The 21059-nt window shown below is 32.2% G+C and overlaps 1 protein-coding gene across 1 annotated transcript in view; it reads left to right on the top strand.

The window, feature by feature from the left end:
- Positions 1–21059, top strand: part of LOC149373300 (uncharacterized) — a 1143724-nt gene that overhangs the window by 821677 nt on the left and 300988 nt on the right. The window contains exon 6 of the mRNA XM_089597536.1: positions 1042–1148. Coding sequence (XP_089453662.1) covers positions 1042–1148 — 107 coding nt within the window. The remainder of the gene's footprint in view (positions 1–1041; positions 1149–21059) is intronic.

Raw genomic sequence — 21059 nt, 5'->3', positions numbered from 1 at the left:
GTGAGAAACAACTGAAAATGGGGAGCGGCGTCAGCCAAATTTAAAGAGTATTGCTGTGCACTTCTTCATCCGTCATTTTCCTTCCATCCATTAGACAACAGTGTTGTTGGTGGCTGGGATACGTAGCCGCATGAATCGTAGCTCTATGCTACATGCACTGCTGATGATTGACTGTGGTATTTGGTAGTTTGCTTTGGCATATAATATCCAAACTTACTAAATTTTATTGCAGGTAGCTTCATTTTTGCTTCTACCTCACCTAGCGGATTCTACTGAACGAAAGTGAGAAGCTAGTTTAATTTTACGAAACTTTAAGCTCATTATTTGTTATTGTTATTATTTTTAAGATAAAAACTACACCTAAACCATCCAGGATGCGTAAGGAGTCAGTATGCAAAATTTCAGCAATGTCGACTGACTATTTTTCGCAGTTAGCGATTGCAATGATCATAGCAACTTTGCTTTCTGCATTACTACGGTGCGTAATGTCTCTCTTTTGCACTTGCATGATATTTTTTAAAGTACTGCAGAAGAAGTTTTATTCTAATAACTTATTTTAAATTACAAAAAATCATCAATGAAAGTATTTATAATACAATATTAAGGCCGAGGTTCACACAATCAATGTAATGTAAATGTAAGAAAAAGAGACTGAGGGGAAGCTTTTGCTTGACATTAAATATGTATTACAAAAAATTTTATTGTAAAGTCTGAAAACTAATAGGCAATTATTATTTAAAAGAACATACAAAAATACTGTATTGGAGACAAAAGTTTCTGAAAAAATATATATTTAAGGATGATTCAAAGATTTAAATATATGCACATAAATAATATTTTAAAATAAATCTGAAAATTTAATTTTTCATCATAAGGATCTTAAAAATTTAGCAAATAACTACAGCTTCACGTGTGTATAGTATATGTTTGCAAGTAATACATTTTTACTTAAACTGACAAGAAAAAAGTACATTTGTACATCAAAGTTCTTCCTTTTTTTTTTTAAGTAGTTTTTAATATGTCATTTCTCTTATTTTTCAGTCACTAAAAAATAATAGCTATGATCACCATGCAGCTATATACTACCTACTTGTTGAAAAACTAAAGCAGCACCAAAGCCGACTAACAGATAAACAACTAAAATCCAAGTGAGTTGATACTTCCCTTTTGTAGATAATCAAAATTGATATAAATGAAGCAAAGAATTTTCACTGCAATATTTTTTTAACTTTTTTACACCAATAGTATTACAAGTATTACAGTACACATATGCAAAAATTTTTTTCCAAGGATTTAAGAGATTAACGTATTACTTGTTGACTTCAGACTCAAAACTTAATAGTCTGGTACACAAGTATTGATCTATATAAAAAAAATCATAGTAATAATTATGACATACCGTCTTGGATGATGCAATACATAAAACAAATATTTCTAGTACAAAACATACATGTATTATTTTAAAAAAAGGAGATAGTAAGGGTAACACGATAGTTTTTTTTAACCTAAAAACTGTGTTATTAATGCATTTAGAAGACTAATAGATCAGTCTAATATTTTAAGCCACACTTAAGAAGAGCCAATAGAATATGTACGTGTGTAGCTATTATAACATATGTGCATCAAGATCTCTATCTGCTATAAAAAGATTTTAAGCTACTTCAAAATAGTTCTGTCCTCCATAGTATTAAGGTAGTAGTAGCTCATACAATAAAGGGGCAATAAAATTTTCTTAAAATTTAAAAATACGTTTCTGTTGCTGTTTTTCATCTACTGTTAACTTTAAACAGCGCACAGAGGGTAAAAAAGCACTTTCATGGTTCAAAAGTTTCTAAGAATCTCAACGTTAAGCCAATTTAGAAAAATTTTTTTTCCTTAAGGTGAGATATTTTCTAAGATATCTGTCGACGCTGATTTTTTATTTTCAACCTCAAACTTATTCTATTTAAGCTTTAATGTCCAAAAATAATTAAACCTGCTAAATGAAACATTATTTTAAGCTAAAAATTTTGTTTTTTAAAATATAACTGCAGAATATTAATTGTTCAGTATATAACAAGTTTGCTAATAATAGTTGCATTATAATAATAAGTAAATTTAATATTACGGATCGAATATGGCAGACCAAAAGTAATTAATTTTCCGAATCACATTAAACAACACTATTTGAGGGTTTTTGAGGTTGCCGATCACGAATTTCTAATCATAATCTACAAATGTAAAATTGCAGATCTAATGTTATTATTAAGAATCTCATTAAGTTTCTCAATCTTAGCAAAAATTACTACAAGTGATGGAGGGGCGGGAGGTTTGAGATTACTGATTATATAGCTCTCATTGTTATTTACAAATTGAGTATGGTGAATTTTGTAGGAAGACCACAAATGCAATAGGTTCTAGGATATGGAAGGTTTCAAAAAAAAAAAAAAATGTTTCATACGTTGTAAATAATGAGCAACACTGTTAATATATCATTAATTACATTATTTACCTTCGAGACATCTAACGTTTGACAAAAAGTGAGAAGTTATATCATAATACTCAACACAACAGGTATCCAGATAGAAATAATACATAGAATACTTGTGTTTATACTTAAAAAAACTTCTAAAAAATGTAAGAGCCGCGAGTAATGTTTTTCAATGAGATTTCGAAAATTTCTTAATTTTGGTTCGATGTATTAGAGCCAATATCTTGAATTCGTAAATAACGATAAAAAATTCGTAGTCAGTGACCTTAAAAATACCTGAGTAATGTTTATCAACGAGATTTAGGAAATTTAATAATTTTAGTCTACCATATTAAATCCACCATCTTGAATTTGTAAATAACGATAGCAGATTCGTAATCAGTGACCTTAAAAACCCCTGAGTAATGTCTTTAAAGAGTTTCGGAAAGCTAATTAGTTTTCTTTCACCATTTTAAATCCGTCATCTTGAGCTTACTTGTTATTACAATGCATTTATCATATTAAAACTTTTATTATACTGCTCATTTGTTAGTGTTTGGGTATATTTACAAAAAATCTTATTAATTAATAGAAAGGTTTGGTTTAGCAGGTTCCGTTATTTCTCGAAATTTGAGGTTAGGTAGAGTAAATTTGAAAATATAAATTGAAAATTAGCCTTTTATAAATAAGCCCACCTTTAAAAGAATTAAACAACAAAATCATTCAAATCAAGAATAAATTGTGAACTTAAGAGGCTTTTGAACCAAAAAAGTGATTTTTACCCATCGTGTGGCATGGCGAAGCCAAGCAAAAATGTTGCCTTTCAAAGTTCTTAGTTTAAGCACGCTTATTATAAAATAGTAGTTTTCTTCGGATAAGTGCCATCGTCTTCGGGGCTATTTTGCGGCCCAAGGGACCTCCGAAGCAGGGCCCGAGGGACGTAAGGTAGCCACGAAGCGATAGCGCTTATGTGGCGAATGCTATTTTTCCTACTGAGGGCACACCAGCCTCTCAAAAACGCCCAAGGTAGGTTGAAGTCATTTTAAGAGCAACGTATACACTGATTGTTCAGAAAAAAACGATGAATCTCTAATTAGACTTATTAACTATTCAAAATGATTTAGTGCATCAAATGCTTAAAAATATAGAATCTCTTTTATTTAATGCCAACAAATAAGCAGAGCAAATATATCAGAACAGAAGCTTAGCCAAGTATTAGTATATACACACGTAAAAAGTTGTTCTATCTGTGTTAAGTGATGGCAGAGAAAGTTTGGACATGACACCCACTACTTTTATAACATAATAAGAAGACTTGACCTACTTTTCCTGAAATTCACTTTAGATAGTTGCTGCAGACAGTGCAGTAACGTCATCTACTACGACATTCTGTACGATGTCTGTCTCCACGGATACTGTGCCGTTGTCACAGCATCATGTGTATATGTGGGTTCATTGTTGCACTAGTTTCTTGGCCTTATGTAGCAGTGGTGATAACCAAGGATCCAAGCCAAGCTTAATATTATGGTAGGTACTGAACAAAGGCTTGACCGTTACATTGTTTTAAACATCGTAATTAAGCTTAAAAGTGTGTCCTTTTTTGCTAAGTGAAATAAACAGATAGAGAAAAATACTACAATGACTCCAAGCTAAATAGTTTAAGTGACTCCAAGAATGAGACTTCAAATACAACGATTACAATTTTTTCGTTCATATGGTAGAAAAAGAGACAATTTACTTATTTTTATTGCATAAAATCCTTTGGTGTCCATGTTTTTCAGCAGATTTTATTAAAAATTATTTCAACGTTAGAGAAATCTCTGCAGCTCAAGGACAGTATGAACTTTTACGTTTTGTTTGTACTTCATCCATTTGAGTCTGAAATAAATTGACACTATTCTTGTACACTCCGAAATACAAAATGATTAGTTCCAAGTGTCTGGAAACTAATCACTTGGCCCAATTTAATCATGTTGGTGCGCAGTTCAAAAGTGTCAAAAGTAGGCTTCACAAATAAAATGTCCCGTATTTAAAAACAAAATTTTTTTTTCAGTTTGAAACTATCACAAAAGGTGATCGATCCTTCACACAAAAACGTATCTAGGGGACATTGGCTTACACCATTTAATTAAACTTGTGACTCAAAATAATGTAACACGTTGGTTTTAACCGTAGGCTTTATGGAATATCGTAGTTTTTATAAGATGATCCATATGGATTGAACAAGTAAAAATTTTTGTCTATTCTAATCATTTTTATTAAAAAAATAGTAAAAAATTGTCTACTCAAATTTTTATCTTTAACTAGATATATTTACTACAAAAATTAGATTTTCTTAGTACATTCCCAATATCTGTTTCTTTTTCAATCAAGAAGCAGGCATTCACACAACTTCAAGAAACTAATACTCACTCCCATAATTTTGGTAACATCTTTTTTTCTACTAGACTTAAGGATAAATCGACAGATATCGGACTCAACTATTCTCAACTGTTTTATTTATTGAAACTATAAACTGCTAAGCATTTCATGCAATAAACGTGAACGAATAACCTTTTCGTTCAAAGTACTAAATATGTGCTGCACAGTTTTAGGAGCAAGGTAACTAAAAACTGTTTCTTATGATAAATAGACTACTGTTAGATACTGCAACCGTAGCTTTTATGAAATCTTGTTTTTAGATTGTTACGTCAGTGCAACGTATTATTTGAGTCTAAGCTTTCGCTTAATAACTCGGGACTCGCTCTGGGTGCATAGGTGGGACGCGGGGCCAAAAGGTAGTTATATTTATATTCGAGTATTCGAAAGAGAGCGAGGACGGCTGTTTTTGATGAAATCAACGTGGTTGTTGAGCAATAATGCGATGCACTCGTTTTGCGGCACGCCTTGGATTTATTAAGAATACCTGCTGTAATGAGTCGGATAGTATCACGTTCGCGATCTAGAGGTTATAAGTACCGTAACGAGCAAAGGTAGTTACACTCTAGAGGTTACGCAAGGAAGAAAAATGATTTAAGTTCGTGACTGGTCTAGGATCCATCAGTACCATCCGGAGTAAATGTGATTGCCCTAGACTTTACGTGAGGACTAATTTGTCTATTTAATTTCGTAACGTGATATTTACCAATACCGAATTTCAAACTCTCATTAAAACACGTCTGCGTTTGAAATCGAGAGAAAATAAGAAAAGAACTTGTCACTTCAGTATTTGAATTCGACTTACTTTTATTTTTTGATACACAACGTACAGTGGAGTGAACCAGCCCCAGACGGCATCCATATTATAAAAGAGTTGAAAAAGAATTGTTGGAAGTATTCTTTTAGTATGCTTTTATAATAATAGTAAAATAATTTATTAAACACGCTTTTAGCAAAAAAGGATGGAAAAAGTGTTTTTTTTATATTAGTAAATGTGTGATATTTTTGTTGGCAAACAATACTTTAAGCATTCTGGCTACGTCACCAAAATAGAATTCGTGAAGACATTGTATAAGCATTATTTAAATAATGATAGTGCTATTAAAGAATACTTATAAATTTCTTTCATATCATATCAATTATATTTTATTTTACTTAGTAATACATAAAAAAATGATAGCGTATAGTATAAGTAGCACGATGTACATGCATTTTGATCTATCTTTAACAATGTTGTTAAATAATATTTAGTAAGTATTTGTATATTATAAAATAAACGTAAAAAGTTTCTTTGTGTTACCTTCAAGGATTCTTTTATAACGCAAACGAGAATGGAATAAGAATCATATAAGAACGTTTGGTTCTGCTTAGGGAACACACCACATGTGCTGAATACATACAACAAACAACGAATCGTCGTGGCTAAGCTGATCGTCATCTCGTTATCCCGAGTAAAACGCGATCTTGTTTGTTTCATTGTCACTTTACTTTCGTTTGTAATTGGTCCAGTGAAATTACAACGTGTGGGTGCAATACTATAGGTAAGAATATTTGTAAATAACGTATATGCGAGCTCACTTTCGAAAATTTCTTAGCTAGGTTATGTTTTATTCAACTTATACAATTAAGTCTTTTTTATTCATTATTCAAGGTTACTATAAATTTTGACTACATGAAGCACTAGAAAGCAGGATAGCTATACAAAAAAACGGACATCACTTATTTAGTCATCTAATTTATCTAATACAAACAAAAAAGTAATATACTTGTGTACATATGCCTATGTAATTCTGTCGTATATACATTTTTTAGTTTTTGGCTGTTACTTAAGTTGTACACCCTATAGTCTACACAAAAACATATGTATACCACTTATATTCACAATATTCACATCATATTTTTAAATATTTTTTACAAATGTATGTACAATTAATATAAGTATATATCCAACAAAAGCTGAGCACTTAATTAGTACTCTTTGGCATGCATCTACTATGCAAAAAACCCACAAGGTGTCTGCAGACATCCAGAGCTGTGTCGTTCTTGGGCACTCAACTGACAACATTTTTTATTTTATCAGTTCATAGTTTTAAATCGTAATTCTAAGGTCTACAGACTGTCGTGAGTGACGGATTTTAGTGCCCGTTGACACTGTGAACGTATGTGTATAATAATACTGTACATATATATCGTTATCATCCGTTCACTGCATTGCAATATATGTCAACACAAGAATGAAATACTAAAACAGCCAAAAAATTATAGAGTGCATTTATCTCATCATTGCAATAGAGTGTTTTGTGGTCGATAGAGGGTACACAATTCATTGGGCAAAGTTTTGTGAATGGTAGAAATAAGGTGGTGTGGTCGTGATTTTAACATATTCAAAATGATCCTTCCATAGTGGCTAATCTGTGTAGTAGTGCTTACTGCTCCCCCCACTAAACATTCAGTCCAAACATATGGTCCACGTTTTGTTGACTGCTTTTAGTGACTGCTCTTTTGTCTGTATGGTTGTTGTTTCTCCATTAACCATTTACTCTAGTCAGATAGTGAGGCAAAGTTTATCTCATCTGATTGAGTGCTGATAGCTGCTTTTACAGACTTGGCTCCTGCATAAAACTTTCTTGGCCAAAGTTTATGATTAGAGTATATGGTTAAGTGAGAAACAACCATGCAGGAAAGCAGTCACTTAAAGCAGATAGTAACATTTGTCCAGGTGCGTGTGTGGTTTTAGTCGATTTTCACTGAAGCTGGTACGATCAACAATAATCACAATAGTCAGCCAAACTCGAACCGGGTGGATGATTACAGGGGTATTGAGCAGACACAACAACACCTTACTTCTAATACTTACAAAACTGTGCCCAATTTATTGCGTCCCCCTCAATTGGTGAAGGTTATACAAACACTCCATCGTGATAACCAGATAAATGCACACTGTATTGTTGTTGTAGCTGTTTATATATGTACGGTATTACTATATATCAGAGATGGATCTGTCATTTATGTCGTGTCGTAAATTTATCTTACGACTTGTCAAATATTATATTTATGACATGTCAAAAAGTAACTTTTAACATTTGGTAAATTTACGACACGTAGTGCGTCGTTTCCACAGAGAGGGTGCGTAGACGTGCAAAAAAATATTCAAACACCAAAAAAATAATTTAACTTCAGCCTAGAATGCTTTTAGGCAACATTATATCAGGGCTTTGTCGTCCAGATATACTTTTTGTAATAAATATTAATGTAAAAAGATCTTATCCCTCCATATCGTGAAATCTAGATGGATTTTCAAATTTATTTAAGTTACAGGAGTTGTAGTAAAAATTTGCGATGCGCCGCTAAAAAATACAAGTATCATCGGTGCAAAAAAATATAAGTCTCGACGAAAAATTCTTTTGTGGCTACTACCAACACTATATTTTCTAGGACTTAAACAGTGGAATAAGATAGGTGAAAACTGAGAGGTTTAGAAACTTTTTTATACTAAAAATTAAAATTTTGGTGCACAAAAAATAGTTTAAGTTTCACTGATGCTAAAAATACAAGTCCCAAAGAAAAACATTACAATTATAAACATCAAAAATCTACATTCTTGGACATTAACAATAAAATGGAACAGGTGAAAATAAAGACTTTTGGCTGTCGCAACTTTTAATTTTTCTCGCTATAGGGACTTTTTTCCGCTACAGCTAAATTTTCAATTTGTAAAGTAAAACAAAATATTACTCCTATGGACCATACTATTCAACGTCCAATTCCTCAAAATGCACAAATTTCACTGTGAACATCTTAATCTCTTACGGTTAAAACTACTACTTTTATATTAATGGGACTTGCAATTATTAAATCCCAGAAAAACATTACTTTTTTAACCATGACAATCAACATACAATTCCTTGAACCGCAGAAATTTCGCAACAACAATTGATATTTTCTGTGGTCAAAACTTCGAGAATATGTATGTTTCAAAGTTTAAAATACATTAATACATTTGTACACTTTTTGCATCGATTGTAAATTTCACATAGTTTTAATGACGGAAAAAAAAACTTTTCTGTCTGGGCTTGTATTTTTTCGCACTGATAAAACTTAAACTCTTTTTAGCGCACGGAATTTACAATTTGTGCTATTGACAATATTCCAAATCTATTAATTTTCACCAGTCTCATACTACTATAAATATCCCAAGGCATATTTTTAACGATCGTTAATGTTATTTGTCTCTCTTTGGGACTTTTTCTTTCGCACTTATGGGACTTTGCATAGTCAAAAAATCAGCTAAAGACTTTGCATCACTATTAAGCTGATTTATCAGCTAATGGATCAGCTAATTTTTTTAGCAATAACTTACGCGAAAACTATTTAATCTTAAAACCATCTTAACTATGAACTTTAACGTTTTAACAAACAAAATAAAAAGTCAACCTTGCCATTGCACTTTTACCATGCATAAAACTTACCACTTTCCAAATCGATAATCGAACGCTTCGGACAGATACATAACATTATATAGCATTACGAGCTTTTAGTTTTTATTTTGGGGAGTTCAAATTCATAAAATTCGCGAGCTTGTCAAACTGACAAATAGTGATAAAAAAATTGAAAAAAAAAATCCTGGAACACCCTCGTCCTCCATAGAAGATTAAACAATCGAATTGGGGTGCCAAAAAATAAATTTCGTGTATTTATAAGAATATTTTTTGTTAAAATATAAAATTTGTCGGATTTTGGTCCCGCAAATTAAACAGCATCCAAGTTTTGGATACAACTTTTCTTTATTTTCTAAAATTCATCAAAATACTGTTTTAAATTGAGGTAATAATTTTAAGATCTGATGCCTCGATGAAATAAAAAAATCCGTACTTTGCTTCTTGGCGACGTCGAAAATGTCTTGAGTGAGACACGAGCCTGCAACGCTAATTTAAAAATAACTTTATTCCTCATTAAAGCATTAATCAATACCAAAAGCTTGAATCACCAAGAAAACCGTGGTTCCTACTGGCTACTTATTAAATTAATAAAATAAAAAATATCATAAGTGCTCATCATAAAGCAACGTAGAACGTTTAGTATCTACTTAATAAATTAATTAAATAAAAAAGTAATGAATAACATAAGAGCCTGTTACTAAGCAATTCTACATGTTAATGGCCACTTACAAAGTAAATTAATAATGAAACAAATAATAGCATAAGCACCTATTACCAGGTAATTAAGGGTGCTTACAGACTGGTTTATTAATCAATGAAACAATAAAGAATATTACATGCATCAATCTCTAGGTAATTTAGGATATTCACTGGTAAGTAAACAAGAGAATAAAGAGATGATGTATACAATATTAACGCAAATTTCAAGGCAACGTTTAATTAATAAATAAAGTATCTAACTGGTGCTCCAGGTTATCTAATTATTGGACCTGCTATTTACAGTCTTATAATTAATTTTTAAAGTGATCATTAAACAACCTGGATGAGCTGGTGATTATTGCTATCCCAGGTTATATGGTGATTAACGCTTTTGATATTAATTATTACTTTAATAAATGATATAGGAGCCAGTTAACAGCCAGGGTTGCCTGGTAATTGGCGCTTATTTTATTATTTTTATTGTTGTAACTTATTTGGGGGCCATAGTAAGCGCCCGTGGATTAGCTGATAATTCAGAATTGTGTTACTCATTCATTTTCTTTTTTTTACTTGTTAGGCGACCAGTAGACGCACCAATTCGCCTGGTAATTGACGCTCATTGTAGTTATCTTTTTTTTTTTTTTTTAATTAATTATTTCAGCAGCCTATTAGCACCCCGAGTAACTTGGTAATTGGCACTTACGTTGTTGAATAATGCTTTGCTAACTATAACTGCAATCAAGTCAGCCCCCCGTGTTAACTGGCGATTGGTGCTTAAGTTACATAATAATTCTTTTGATTTATTAGGTGGTCAGCAGGCAACGTAGGTATCTGATGAGTGGAGCTTCAAGTATTAATGAATGCTGAAAGAAGTAATACGGTGGCCAGTAACAATACTTTTGGTTATATGATTAAATATGATTTTAGTATTCATTACCAACGTGTGCAAAAATAAGTACATGATTGATGGGTTAAAAATTCCTAATTAATAAGTTTATAAGACTAAATAGTTTTATCAGAAATTGTTTGGTTCAAATATTTTGAATTTTCCATCAGTGTAATGATTTGTAATATTGTAATTCTCTGAAATTGGGAACACTGACCTTAAATTAAATTTTGTCTTACTTATTTATTGCATAAATGACATAAATTGAATATGACATGTAATGGAGACCTCCTAACCAGATTTACCCATATCTACAGGGTATATACTGCACTTGCGTTCAAAGTATCTGCTCACTGTACTCATAAGGTTTGCTTATTTATGCAGCTCAGGATGGTTGGGGCAGATATATCTAAGCGTAACGATCGTTCGAAGGTGCATAATTGAACAAACCTAGAGTGGTGTCTGTTGCGTGTACGTAATCAGGGTTTTTTTTAATACTATTCGATATTCTGGTGTTGTATCGAAACTCTTTAGAAGATAAAAATATTTTCGTTAAACTTTGAGGTATCTACAACTTAAGATTTATTGATAATTTCATAAAATATCGGTATCAGACATTTGCGTAAAATAAGTTTTTATTATACTTGAACTGGATTAAAGCAATTACTGGCTTTTTTACGCTAACATCATGATAACATATTTCATAATGAACTCATGTGCTCAGTTAAAATTAATTTGTTCAAGGAGTATTACGTATATCTAGAGGTATCGCTTCATTTTTTCATGCATAAATTTTGCGTGTGTGTGTATTCGCGCACGTTCACGTGTGCGCGCGCATGTAAGAGTATATTCATTAATTATCATTTTTAATTGCTTGGTTAAAAATTACCTGCAATCACTTTTTTAGATATCAAAATGATAATAAATACCTAAACAGTTCAAGAGTTATGAAATAATTATGGGCCATCTGATGCAAGTTAATTCTCTTGTCAAAAATCGTAAGGTTTCAATTTTTAGACTTTCTTGAATTATTTTAATTACATTTTTTCTGCATTGTTTACCAACCAGAATCCGTTAGAGATTTGTTTATTTACTTAAATATTTATTAATGATACGCACGAATATTATCCCTCTTACAATGATTCTGTTTCGAAATAATAATTATAATAGCTGAAACAAGAATGAAATAGAGCATTGATCTATTAATCAGCTGGCCCTTGGTAACAACGCTCCTGAAGCGATTCCTAAAATTTCTTTGCAGAAATAAGATTAATTTTTAATATTTGTGTGTATCACATAAGCAGGCGTCGACTAAAATGTCACTGAAAAAATATAGAATGAAGCAATGGCGAAGAAGAGTCGCGGAGATCTCGGTGGCAAAATTCGTAACGCGCTATTCCGGTAAGAAAAGAGTATACTAAAGTAGAGTACATATGTATGTTTACGTGTACACGTGTATCTGGGTAGGTTTTCTACTTTTATTAGTTAAACTTTGTAATCAGCACTGCTCCCAAAGGCAATGAGTGCACGCGAGGAAATTAAAAAAATCAGATAAGCAGGCTTTTTGAGTTATGCCGATAATCCAACTTTAAATCACTGCGCATTTCGCTACAATCCAACAACTATGCTAGTAAACAGCTCACAACTTAGGTAAAATAATTCTTGTGATGGGAAGCATACTGGCGTGTTCTGAACAATACGTAACAAAAATGTATCCACCCTGCTTTAGTTCGGTTACGGCAATAAACTAAACTTAATAGAAATTGACATTAGCTTGACTACTCCGTACCTAGTTTTATCTTTTTGAAATCCGTTAACGTTTTACTCAGCACATTTTAGACCAATACTTTATCAACACAGAGTACAGGGTAAAGTAGCTAGCTACTGCAGGCTATTCGCGGTGTTAAGCGATTTTACTACTAAGAATGTAGTTCAAACGGCTATAGCAATAAATAGTATAGTACACATAAAGACACTAGAAGCTCCAATTACTCCAAAATCCTTTTTGGTTTCACAATGAATAAGTAAATGTTTGAGTGCGATAATAATTTAAGTGTGAACGGAATTATTTTTGATAGTATATTAAATCATAGTTGTGTTCAAAAATAATAGATTGAGGCGTGCAACATAATCCAACTTAATACTAAAAAATTTATTAGCAGATTACATTTTAAGAAAGACAACTACTTTTAAAATAAGTTAACTATGCAATATAGTATACCGGTATAGTCAGTATACGTTATTATTATACTCATACTTTATAGTCTATGCCGGGGGAACACCTCTAACACGTTAAGTGGTTTACAGCATCTATGTATGGGTTTTTGACTCTCAGTTTCTCACTTACTGTTAGGTCGGTGTAACGACATTGTGTTTTTGTTTCAATATACTTAGTGTCCTATTTATATAAAGCAATTAATTTTCTTACGTTCTATTGTTTTTCATGTGACTTTAATTATTGTAAATTCAGTCTTATGACTTAGAACATGTGTCACTGTTATAGAAATACAGTCGTGATGTAAAGGGGGAAGTGCCTCTCGTATTTGTAAGTTGTTACTTGTTGTTATTAGTTAGGATTTAGTTATTTCCAGTAGCGGTCTCAACATTTGTAACATTAATCTAAAGAATTTATTATATTTTTTTAGATTTCTGAAAAGGTCGACTTTGGTTTCGACGAAACGTCGAATATTTTGTTTAATAAAAATGTGCTCTCTATTACCAAGTTTTTATATTTACTTGTACCTTATCAATGAAATTATAACATTTTTATAAACTTTTTTTTTGTAATAAATGATTATTTATTTATCTTGAAAAAACGAAACAATCATAGTTAATATAAAGTGCTAGTCATTCAGTCAATAAAGTCGTAAGAAAGATGTTATAAAATTAAACGTACATACTTACTTAGCCCTATAGTTGCTTCATTCTGAATTAGCTTTTAGTTAGATTACTTAAGATTTACTTTTAAGTGACGATTAAAGTAAGTTATCATGAGTAACAAGAGAATGACGACTATGTCAGTTGACATTTTTCAGTAGATATTGTAATAAAGTATTCATAAATATCATTTAATACATTGTGAGCTTGCTTTTTTTTAGCCCCTTGGATTGTGCGGTTTGTGAGCAGCGATGTAAGGGGGTGCCTAATCTGAACTTTTTCTGATAGCTCTTAGGTTTTTACATAATCCCACCCATACTCAATTGAAAGAGGGTATGTTCGCACATGTAAACAAAAGTTAATCTGGTGACTACAGACACTATCCAGCAGACATCCTCTCTTGTACAGCCTATAGAACTGCTTTCACATAAAACACACTCAAGTTGTCTCTATATCAGCTCATTAACTGATTTTTACACGTGCGAACACACGCTCTGAGCCCGGAGTGGGGGTTCATGTCAATCCCAAAGCCGACCAATACATTACTTCCGAATAAGCCCTGGAATTATAAGTTTTTGCGTTTCAATGAAAATTTTTTTTTAATTTTCGCGCGTTGCAACTGCTGGCGTCAAGAGCACTGATTATCAATAACAAAGACTTTATCAGATTTTTTTTGTCACAGATTGAGTACCGAAAAAATTTTCTTCAACTGAGCAAACGTCAGAGATTGAGGCATCTCGATGATATGTATATTGCTGATATGAACCAAGTGAAACATCATGGTAAAATTGAAAATACCATCAACATTTCAAGCATTCAAGAAGAAGCTCAGCACAGCTACAGTTGTAACGTTTTAGAAAATGTTTATGAGAACTCTTTCGATAATAGCTCTATCAATGACAATAGTATTGTGCACAGTTAATTATGAACTGTTTTTTGATGCTTTAGAATAAGAGGACAACAGAAGTGATACTTTAAGCATAATAAGCAGTGACTGCTCAGATGCTGAAAGCTTGTCTGATTAAGAGTTTCATGTAGAAATTCAAGAGACAAATTTAAAAGACTCTCTAGGGCAGTGGTTCATTGAATGTGGCCCAATCAGAAGGGATAACATGTCCAATTTATTAAAAATTCTTAGAAATGCCAGGCACGACAAACTACCAAACGATGCAAGAACTCTGATTAAGACGCCAGCATTAACCATCATTACTTCCTGTGACCCAGGAGAATACTTGCATTACGGATTGCAGAAGGCATTAACTCAAATTTTAGATAAAAAGGTTAAACTACACACAACGATACTTATTGATATTATTCTTGATGGGTTGCCATTTACAAAGTTCACAAAAAGAACTTTGTGGCCAATCCAAGGCCGGATTGTTACAGCTGATGAGCCACCATTGGTTATTGGTGTGTATGATGGTACTGAAAAACCCCGATCAATAATTGAGTATGTTCAGCCTTTCATAAGGGAGTATCAACAGCTAAACACTGAAAGTGTCAACTACGATGGGGTTCAGTATATAGTCACACTGAGATATATAGTATGTGATAGTCCGGCTCGTAGTTTTTGTACCACTACAAAGCAGCATGACGGTTACTTTGGCTGTGGAAAATGCTCTGAAGAAGGAACTTACATATCTCGAATGACGTTTGTTAATGAAGAAGCAAGTTTACGAACAAACGAATCATTTAGAAATCGTGTTTAAGAAAAACACCATGTAGAAAATTCTCCATTCGAAGCTTTGCCTATCGATATGGTACAGCAATTTCCACATGATCCAATGCACCTTGTGTTTTTCGGTGCTACGAAAACCTTACTAAAGATGTGGATTAAATTTATTCCAAAGTTTGCAGCTGCACAAACGATTGAACTTTCAAATAGTTTAAAAAATCAAGCACAATATATACCCAAAGTATTTAACCGCAAGCCTCAAGATTTATCAGAGCTAGGTAGATGAAAAGCTACAACCCTGCGATTATTCTGTATGTACTAAGCTTCCGTAATCCTGGATGATAGCTTCCTACCTGCTAATTATATTCTTTATTTTAACAGCTTTAGTCTTGCTATAAGACTTTTAAGTAGTCCTCAGTACTGTGTTCAGTATGTAGATTATAGTTATCAGTTACTGAGCTTTTTTGTACGTCAATACAAAGAACTATATGGTTCTCAGTTTGTAACGTGGACAATTCACAGCTTAATACATTTGGCTGATGACGTAAAACTGTACAGGCCATTAGAGTCACTTAGTGCGTTCAAATTTGAAAACAATATGAAATTCATTAAAAGAATCGTAAAGAAAAATGAGAAGGTTTTGCAGCAAATACACAGTCGGCTTTTAGAGGGACAAAGGCCGTGCCACACAGTGAAGATTAATGTTATAATTCCAAAATTTAAAGGACCAACACATACTGAACTGCCTTTTAATTGCATTAATAGTAACAAAAGACTGATTTTAAAAACATTTAAATTGACGACAAATAAGCCAGATAACTGTTGCATATTACTTGATAAGCGTGTTGTTGTTATACATTTTTTTGGTGAAAAAAGTAGAGAAATCGTAGTTATTGGCAGAGTATAGAAAAATTAAAAGTGTAGCAAATTATCCTGTAGATTCCAGGATTTTTGACATTTTTATCGTTTCACAGCTATCTCCGTTAACTGTCTTTCTCGCAAAAAAGGCCATTGCAAGGCCTGTTTATTTTTTCACAAAAATGAATATTACGTCGTTCCACTATTGCATTCACAATTGTTATCCGTAATACACAAAAAATATTAATATTGCGAATTGCATCTGGATAAGTATTAAAATACGTCTATAAAATAGGAGAACTTTCTAAGTATAATTTGGAGGAAATCAAGACTCAAAGTAGATTTTTCATTATTATCCAACAATAAGTAAAGTCATCAGAAAATCGTTGGTTTAGAAGTCAAAATTAGCCTGACGTAAAAATTACAACTTTGTACAACAATGCAAAAACACAATCCAATGAGCATGAAAAAGATATACATAACTGCACTTGTACTATGCTTTGTTCTACTTTTGGCCAGAACAATAATTGTAGGTGAGAGCAAAAATTGTGTCCTGATCTAATTTATTAAAGGTTTATCAGTGTAAGAAGGCGTTATCATCTGGATGATAACACTAGAACTGGCAAGTGTAAGGGTTTTAGAAGAGTACTTTAAAAAATTTTAATTAGAAAAAAAATTTATTTTACCAAAATTGTCTAAAAACACTTTAACTTGCCAGTTTTGGTGTTGTCATCCTGATATCAAGGCTGCCAAATCTTCAATGAATTATATCTAGACATAGTTTTTTCTTGAAAATTTGAGAAAGTTGAGTCTACAATAGTTTCTGCACATAAAGCTACAGAGTATCCTGCAGAAACTAGGGTAATTTGCTACGTGCACAATTTGAAAAACCGATAGCAGCAATATCTGTGCTAATATGTAAAACCAAACGATATATTTGTCTTCTGCTAGTATGCTGTTAACCATTACGAACATAAAAAAGTTGTGTTTTTATACATCTACAATATCTTAAGGATTACATTTATACTCAAATTATGAATATTGAGTAGACATATTGCTCATGCCTGTTTATTTAAATATCTTGACTGAAGTGCAATAAAATACATATTTAATGCCGTGTATCTTTTAGAGCAATGAGCCAGCGTAACCTGCAAAGATATATATTGCGAATATCTTGCGAATATTGCCTTTTGCTATGCGAGGCCACTAGTTCTCGATTTTCCATATTGGCGCTGCTTCAAAATTATGCACGTAGGTCGTAGCAACTAACTGCAGGCAATACTGCAGGTTTGCCTGCAGGGTTACTGGAGGATTTCCTGTAACATTTTCTGCAGGATGTGACATTTTACATTTAACATAAGAATCGTTCTAAAAATTTACAGTAATCCGTAGTGACGAACAGAATACTGTTTCAGGTCGTTGCCTTTCCCATGAACAATTTAAAAAATACCATAGACAGTATATGGCAAAGTTTAATACACTAATCCCTATGATTCAATTTTTACTCATTGGAAGAGAAGCTTGAAACAAAGAACAGAAGAAAGTTCTCCCTCCGTTTCCAGTGTTCACCACGCAACAGTTTGACGATATGGAAAAATTACTGGAGGACTATGTTGCAGCCCAAATTTAATATGTATGAATTTTTGTGATAAAATTTTTACTTACACATCTTATCCTATGTTAGAGTTTTTTGAAACCCCATACAGTTTTATTGGGAGAAATGTATTTAATTGGTTGTTTTCGTGGTGAAAAACATGTTGCACGTAAAAAGTTATTTAAGTACATGTATTTATCAGGAAAAGCGTTATGTTGTTATTTTTTACTTTGACTTAATCGCTCATTATGGCCAAAAATAGCGTTTCCAATTTTCAAAGTAAAGATAACCCATCATTGAGCAGCATGTTTATCTTATGTGCAGCAGGAGAAGCTTATATATTTGTAAGTTTCAAGTTGCTTTAAACGTGAAACTTCGGACGGTTAGGAGTAGTGTTGAATGACACAAAATCAGACACAAGTTGATGCAAAAAGAAATATAACTGAAATTTTAATAACAATACACAATATTAAAATTAAAACAATGTTTCAATGTTGATTACCTGAATCAACAATTATGTCGCTTTAGGTGTTACAAGCTTACATTAACAACTTTACATTACACAACAATTATACAATACAGTTTTATATTTGGTGCGAACACATCGAGCGCTTGTAGCTAACTGACTAGAGTACGTGGACAACGAGAGGCGAGAGTGGTGATGACGGTTGAGCTGTGTGCTTTCATAATGACTCATGAGAATCATGAGTCGCACCAGCGGCTAAGTTTGTAAGTGTTAAATACAACAAACTTACATCCCTCGTCCCCGAGAGGATTTGGCAGGAACAGGATCGTAAGGGATCATTTTACTCTTATGAAAAATATTTAAGCTTTTTTTTTTCTCTCTCACCGGTATCTATTTCGTAAATGGATTCGGATAATTTTTTTGTTATCTTAAATAGACCTATCCGGACTGGATCTAACTTCTTCTCATTTATCTTATTACCACTCTGAATATAAACTGAATCATTTTTTTGATATTCTATATTTTTAGTATGTTTATCATAATACTGTTTGTTTACAATATGTGATCTGATGGCATTTTTTTGTGCTAGAGATCTGTTAAAGTCTAAATTATTATTTATATTTGTGTTTAGTTCTCTTGGAATTATTGAGTTATCCTCTCCTATTAATAAATAATTGGGTGAAAACCCCGTCGAGCTATGTATCGTATTATTATATTCGCGAATACATTGTTCTGCAATGACAGACCATGGTTTATGTTTATTTTCGTATATTCTACAACGGATTCTGTTTATCAAAGTTTGATTAGTCCTCTCATTCTGTTGGTTTGAAAATGCACAATCTACTGCTGTGAAAATTAATTGAATATTTTTCTGATTTCAGTAATTTTTAAATTCTGTGGAATTTATCCCCGGATATTGATCTGTTTAAATCATCCCAATATTTCCTTTGTTTTCAACCGTTTTTACTAAATGAATGAAATCCCGTGCTATTTGTGTTTTTGATGTCAAAATAAATGCGTATCGAGTTAATTGGTCCACCATCAAGTGTAAGTATTTTTTTGGGGATTTGTTTTCACTGAAACCTCCAATTGTATCTAATGATAGTATTTCTAACGGTTTTGACGCTGGACCTAATTGCGACAACGGAGCTTTAAAATTGCCAAATCTCGTTTTATTTTTTATACATATTTCACAACTTCTGCAAACAAGTTTAATATGTTTATGCATATTCTTAAAATATATGACTGGTGTTATTGTTAATAACATTTGTTTGACACCAATATGCCCTTATGAATCGTGCAGTTTCTTAAGAACCGTTAAACCAAATTTTTCTGTTAAATATATTTTTTCTGTCCTATTTTGGTTTTTATATATAATATTATCTTTTATTTTACAATATTTATCACGAACTAACTCTTTTTGATCATTCAAGATATTTTCCAATGTTAAAAAATTTACTATCTTTATTTTTGATTCCTCAACATTGTTGTCACCAGACAAAACGGGATTTCTTGAAAGACAATCAGCCTCCGAATTGTCTTTTCCTGGATTGTACTGAATATCAAATTCGAATTGCGATATATAATTTAAAATATGTAAGAGTTCTGTATCTTTATAATTTTTTATATTAAAATTTTGTAAAGGCTTGTGATCAGTAAATACTTAAAAATGTAGGCCTATTAAATAATACTGCCAACATAAAATGGCTTCTTTTATCGCTAAACATTCGATATAAATTGCCCTTTTTATCTTTTGAGATGAGTTGAGCTTTCGTGAAAAATTAAATACTGGCTTAATAGATCCGTCTTCCTGGGGTTGTTTCAAAATTGCACCAACTCCTAAACTAGCATCTGTGTAAATGTATATAGGTTTATTAGGATCAAATATTGCTGATATCGGTGAAGTACACAGATAATTTTTTATTTTTGTAAAATTTTCCTCACATTTGTTTGACCACACAAAATTTACATTTTTCCTCAGAAGATTGTGTAAAGGCTCCAGTACAATTGCTGATTTGGGGATGTATTTTAAATAAAAATTTACTTTGCCCAGAAATTGTCTGATATGTTTTCTGGTTTTCGGAGTGGGAAAATTTTTTATCGCTATTACATTATCGTTAATTGGCCTTATGTTATTGTTTGGTATTAGTTTCCTAAGTATGTTAATTCTTTCTGTGCAAAACTGCATTTATTTTCATGTAATTTAAAACCGTGTTCTTCTAAAACTTGCAACGTTCTTTGAATATGTTTAAGATGATCAGAATAGTTTTTAGAAAAAATCAGAATGTCATCTATATAATTTATAGCAAAGGAATCCAAATCGTTATTTCTTAGTATACTAGAAAGAATCCGCTGAAATATAGCCGGAGCTGACTTCAACCCAAAAGGTAAGCATCTCCATTGCCAATGACCATGATGAGTCACGAAGGCCGTTTTGTATTTATCCTTAGCTCGCAAGGGAATAGACCAGAAGGCCGAATTGATATCTAGTTTTGAAAAGTAAATACACTTTCCTACACGTACCACTAGATCATCAATTCTAGGAAACGGCTGGCCTTCAGAAATAATTAATTTATTTAATTCACGATAGTCAATACACAATCGCGATTTTTTCCCTTCATCTTTTTTATAAGTCAAAGTGACTGGCGCGGCATATGGACTGTACGACTCTTCCACGAGTCCCACTTTTAACAAATTG

This window comes from Copidosoma floridanum, unplaced genomic scaffold, assembly GCF_036245765.1.
Source record: "Copidosoma floridanum isolate Cflo_tuat_1 unplaced genomic scaffold, Cflo_Japanese_pri ptg000033l, whole genome shotgun sequence".
Classification (NCBI taxonomy): Eukaryota; Metazoa; Arthropoda; class Insecta; order Hymenoptera; family Encyrtidae; genus Copidosoma; species Copidosoma floridanum.
Note: the sequence above shows the minus strand (reverse complement) of the source record. Positions and strands in the feature narration are given on the sequence as shown.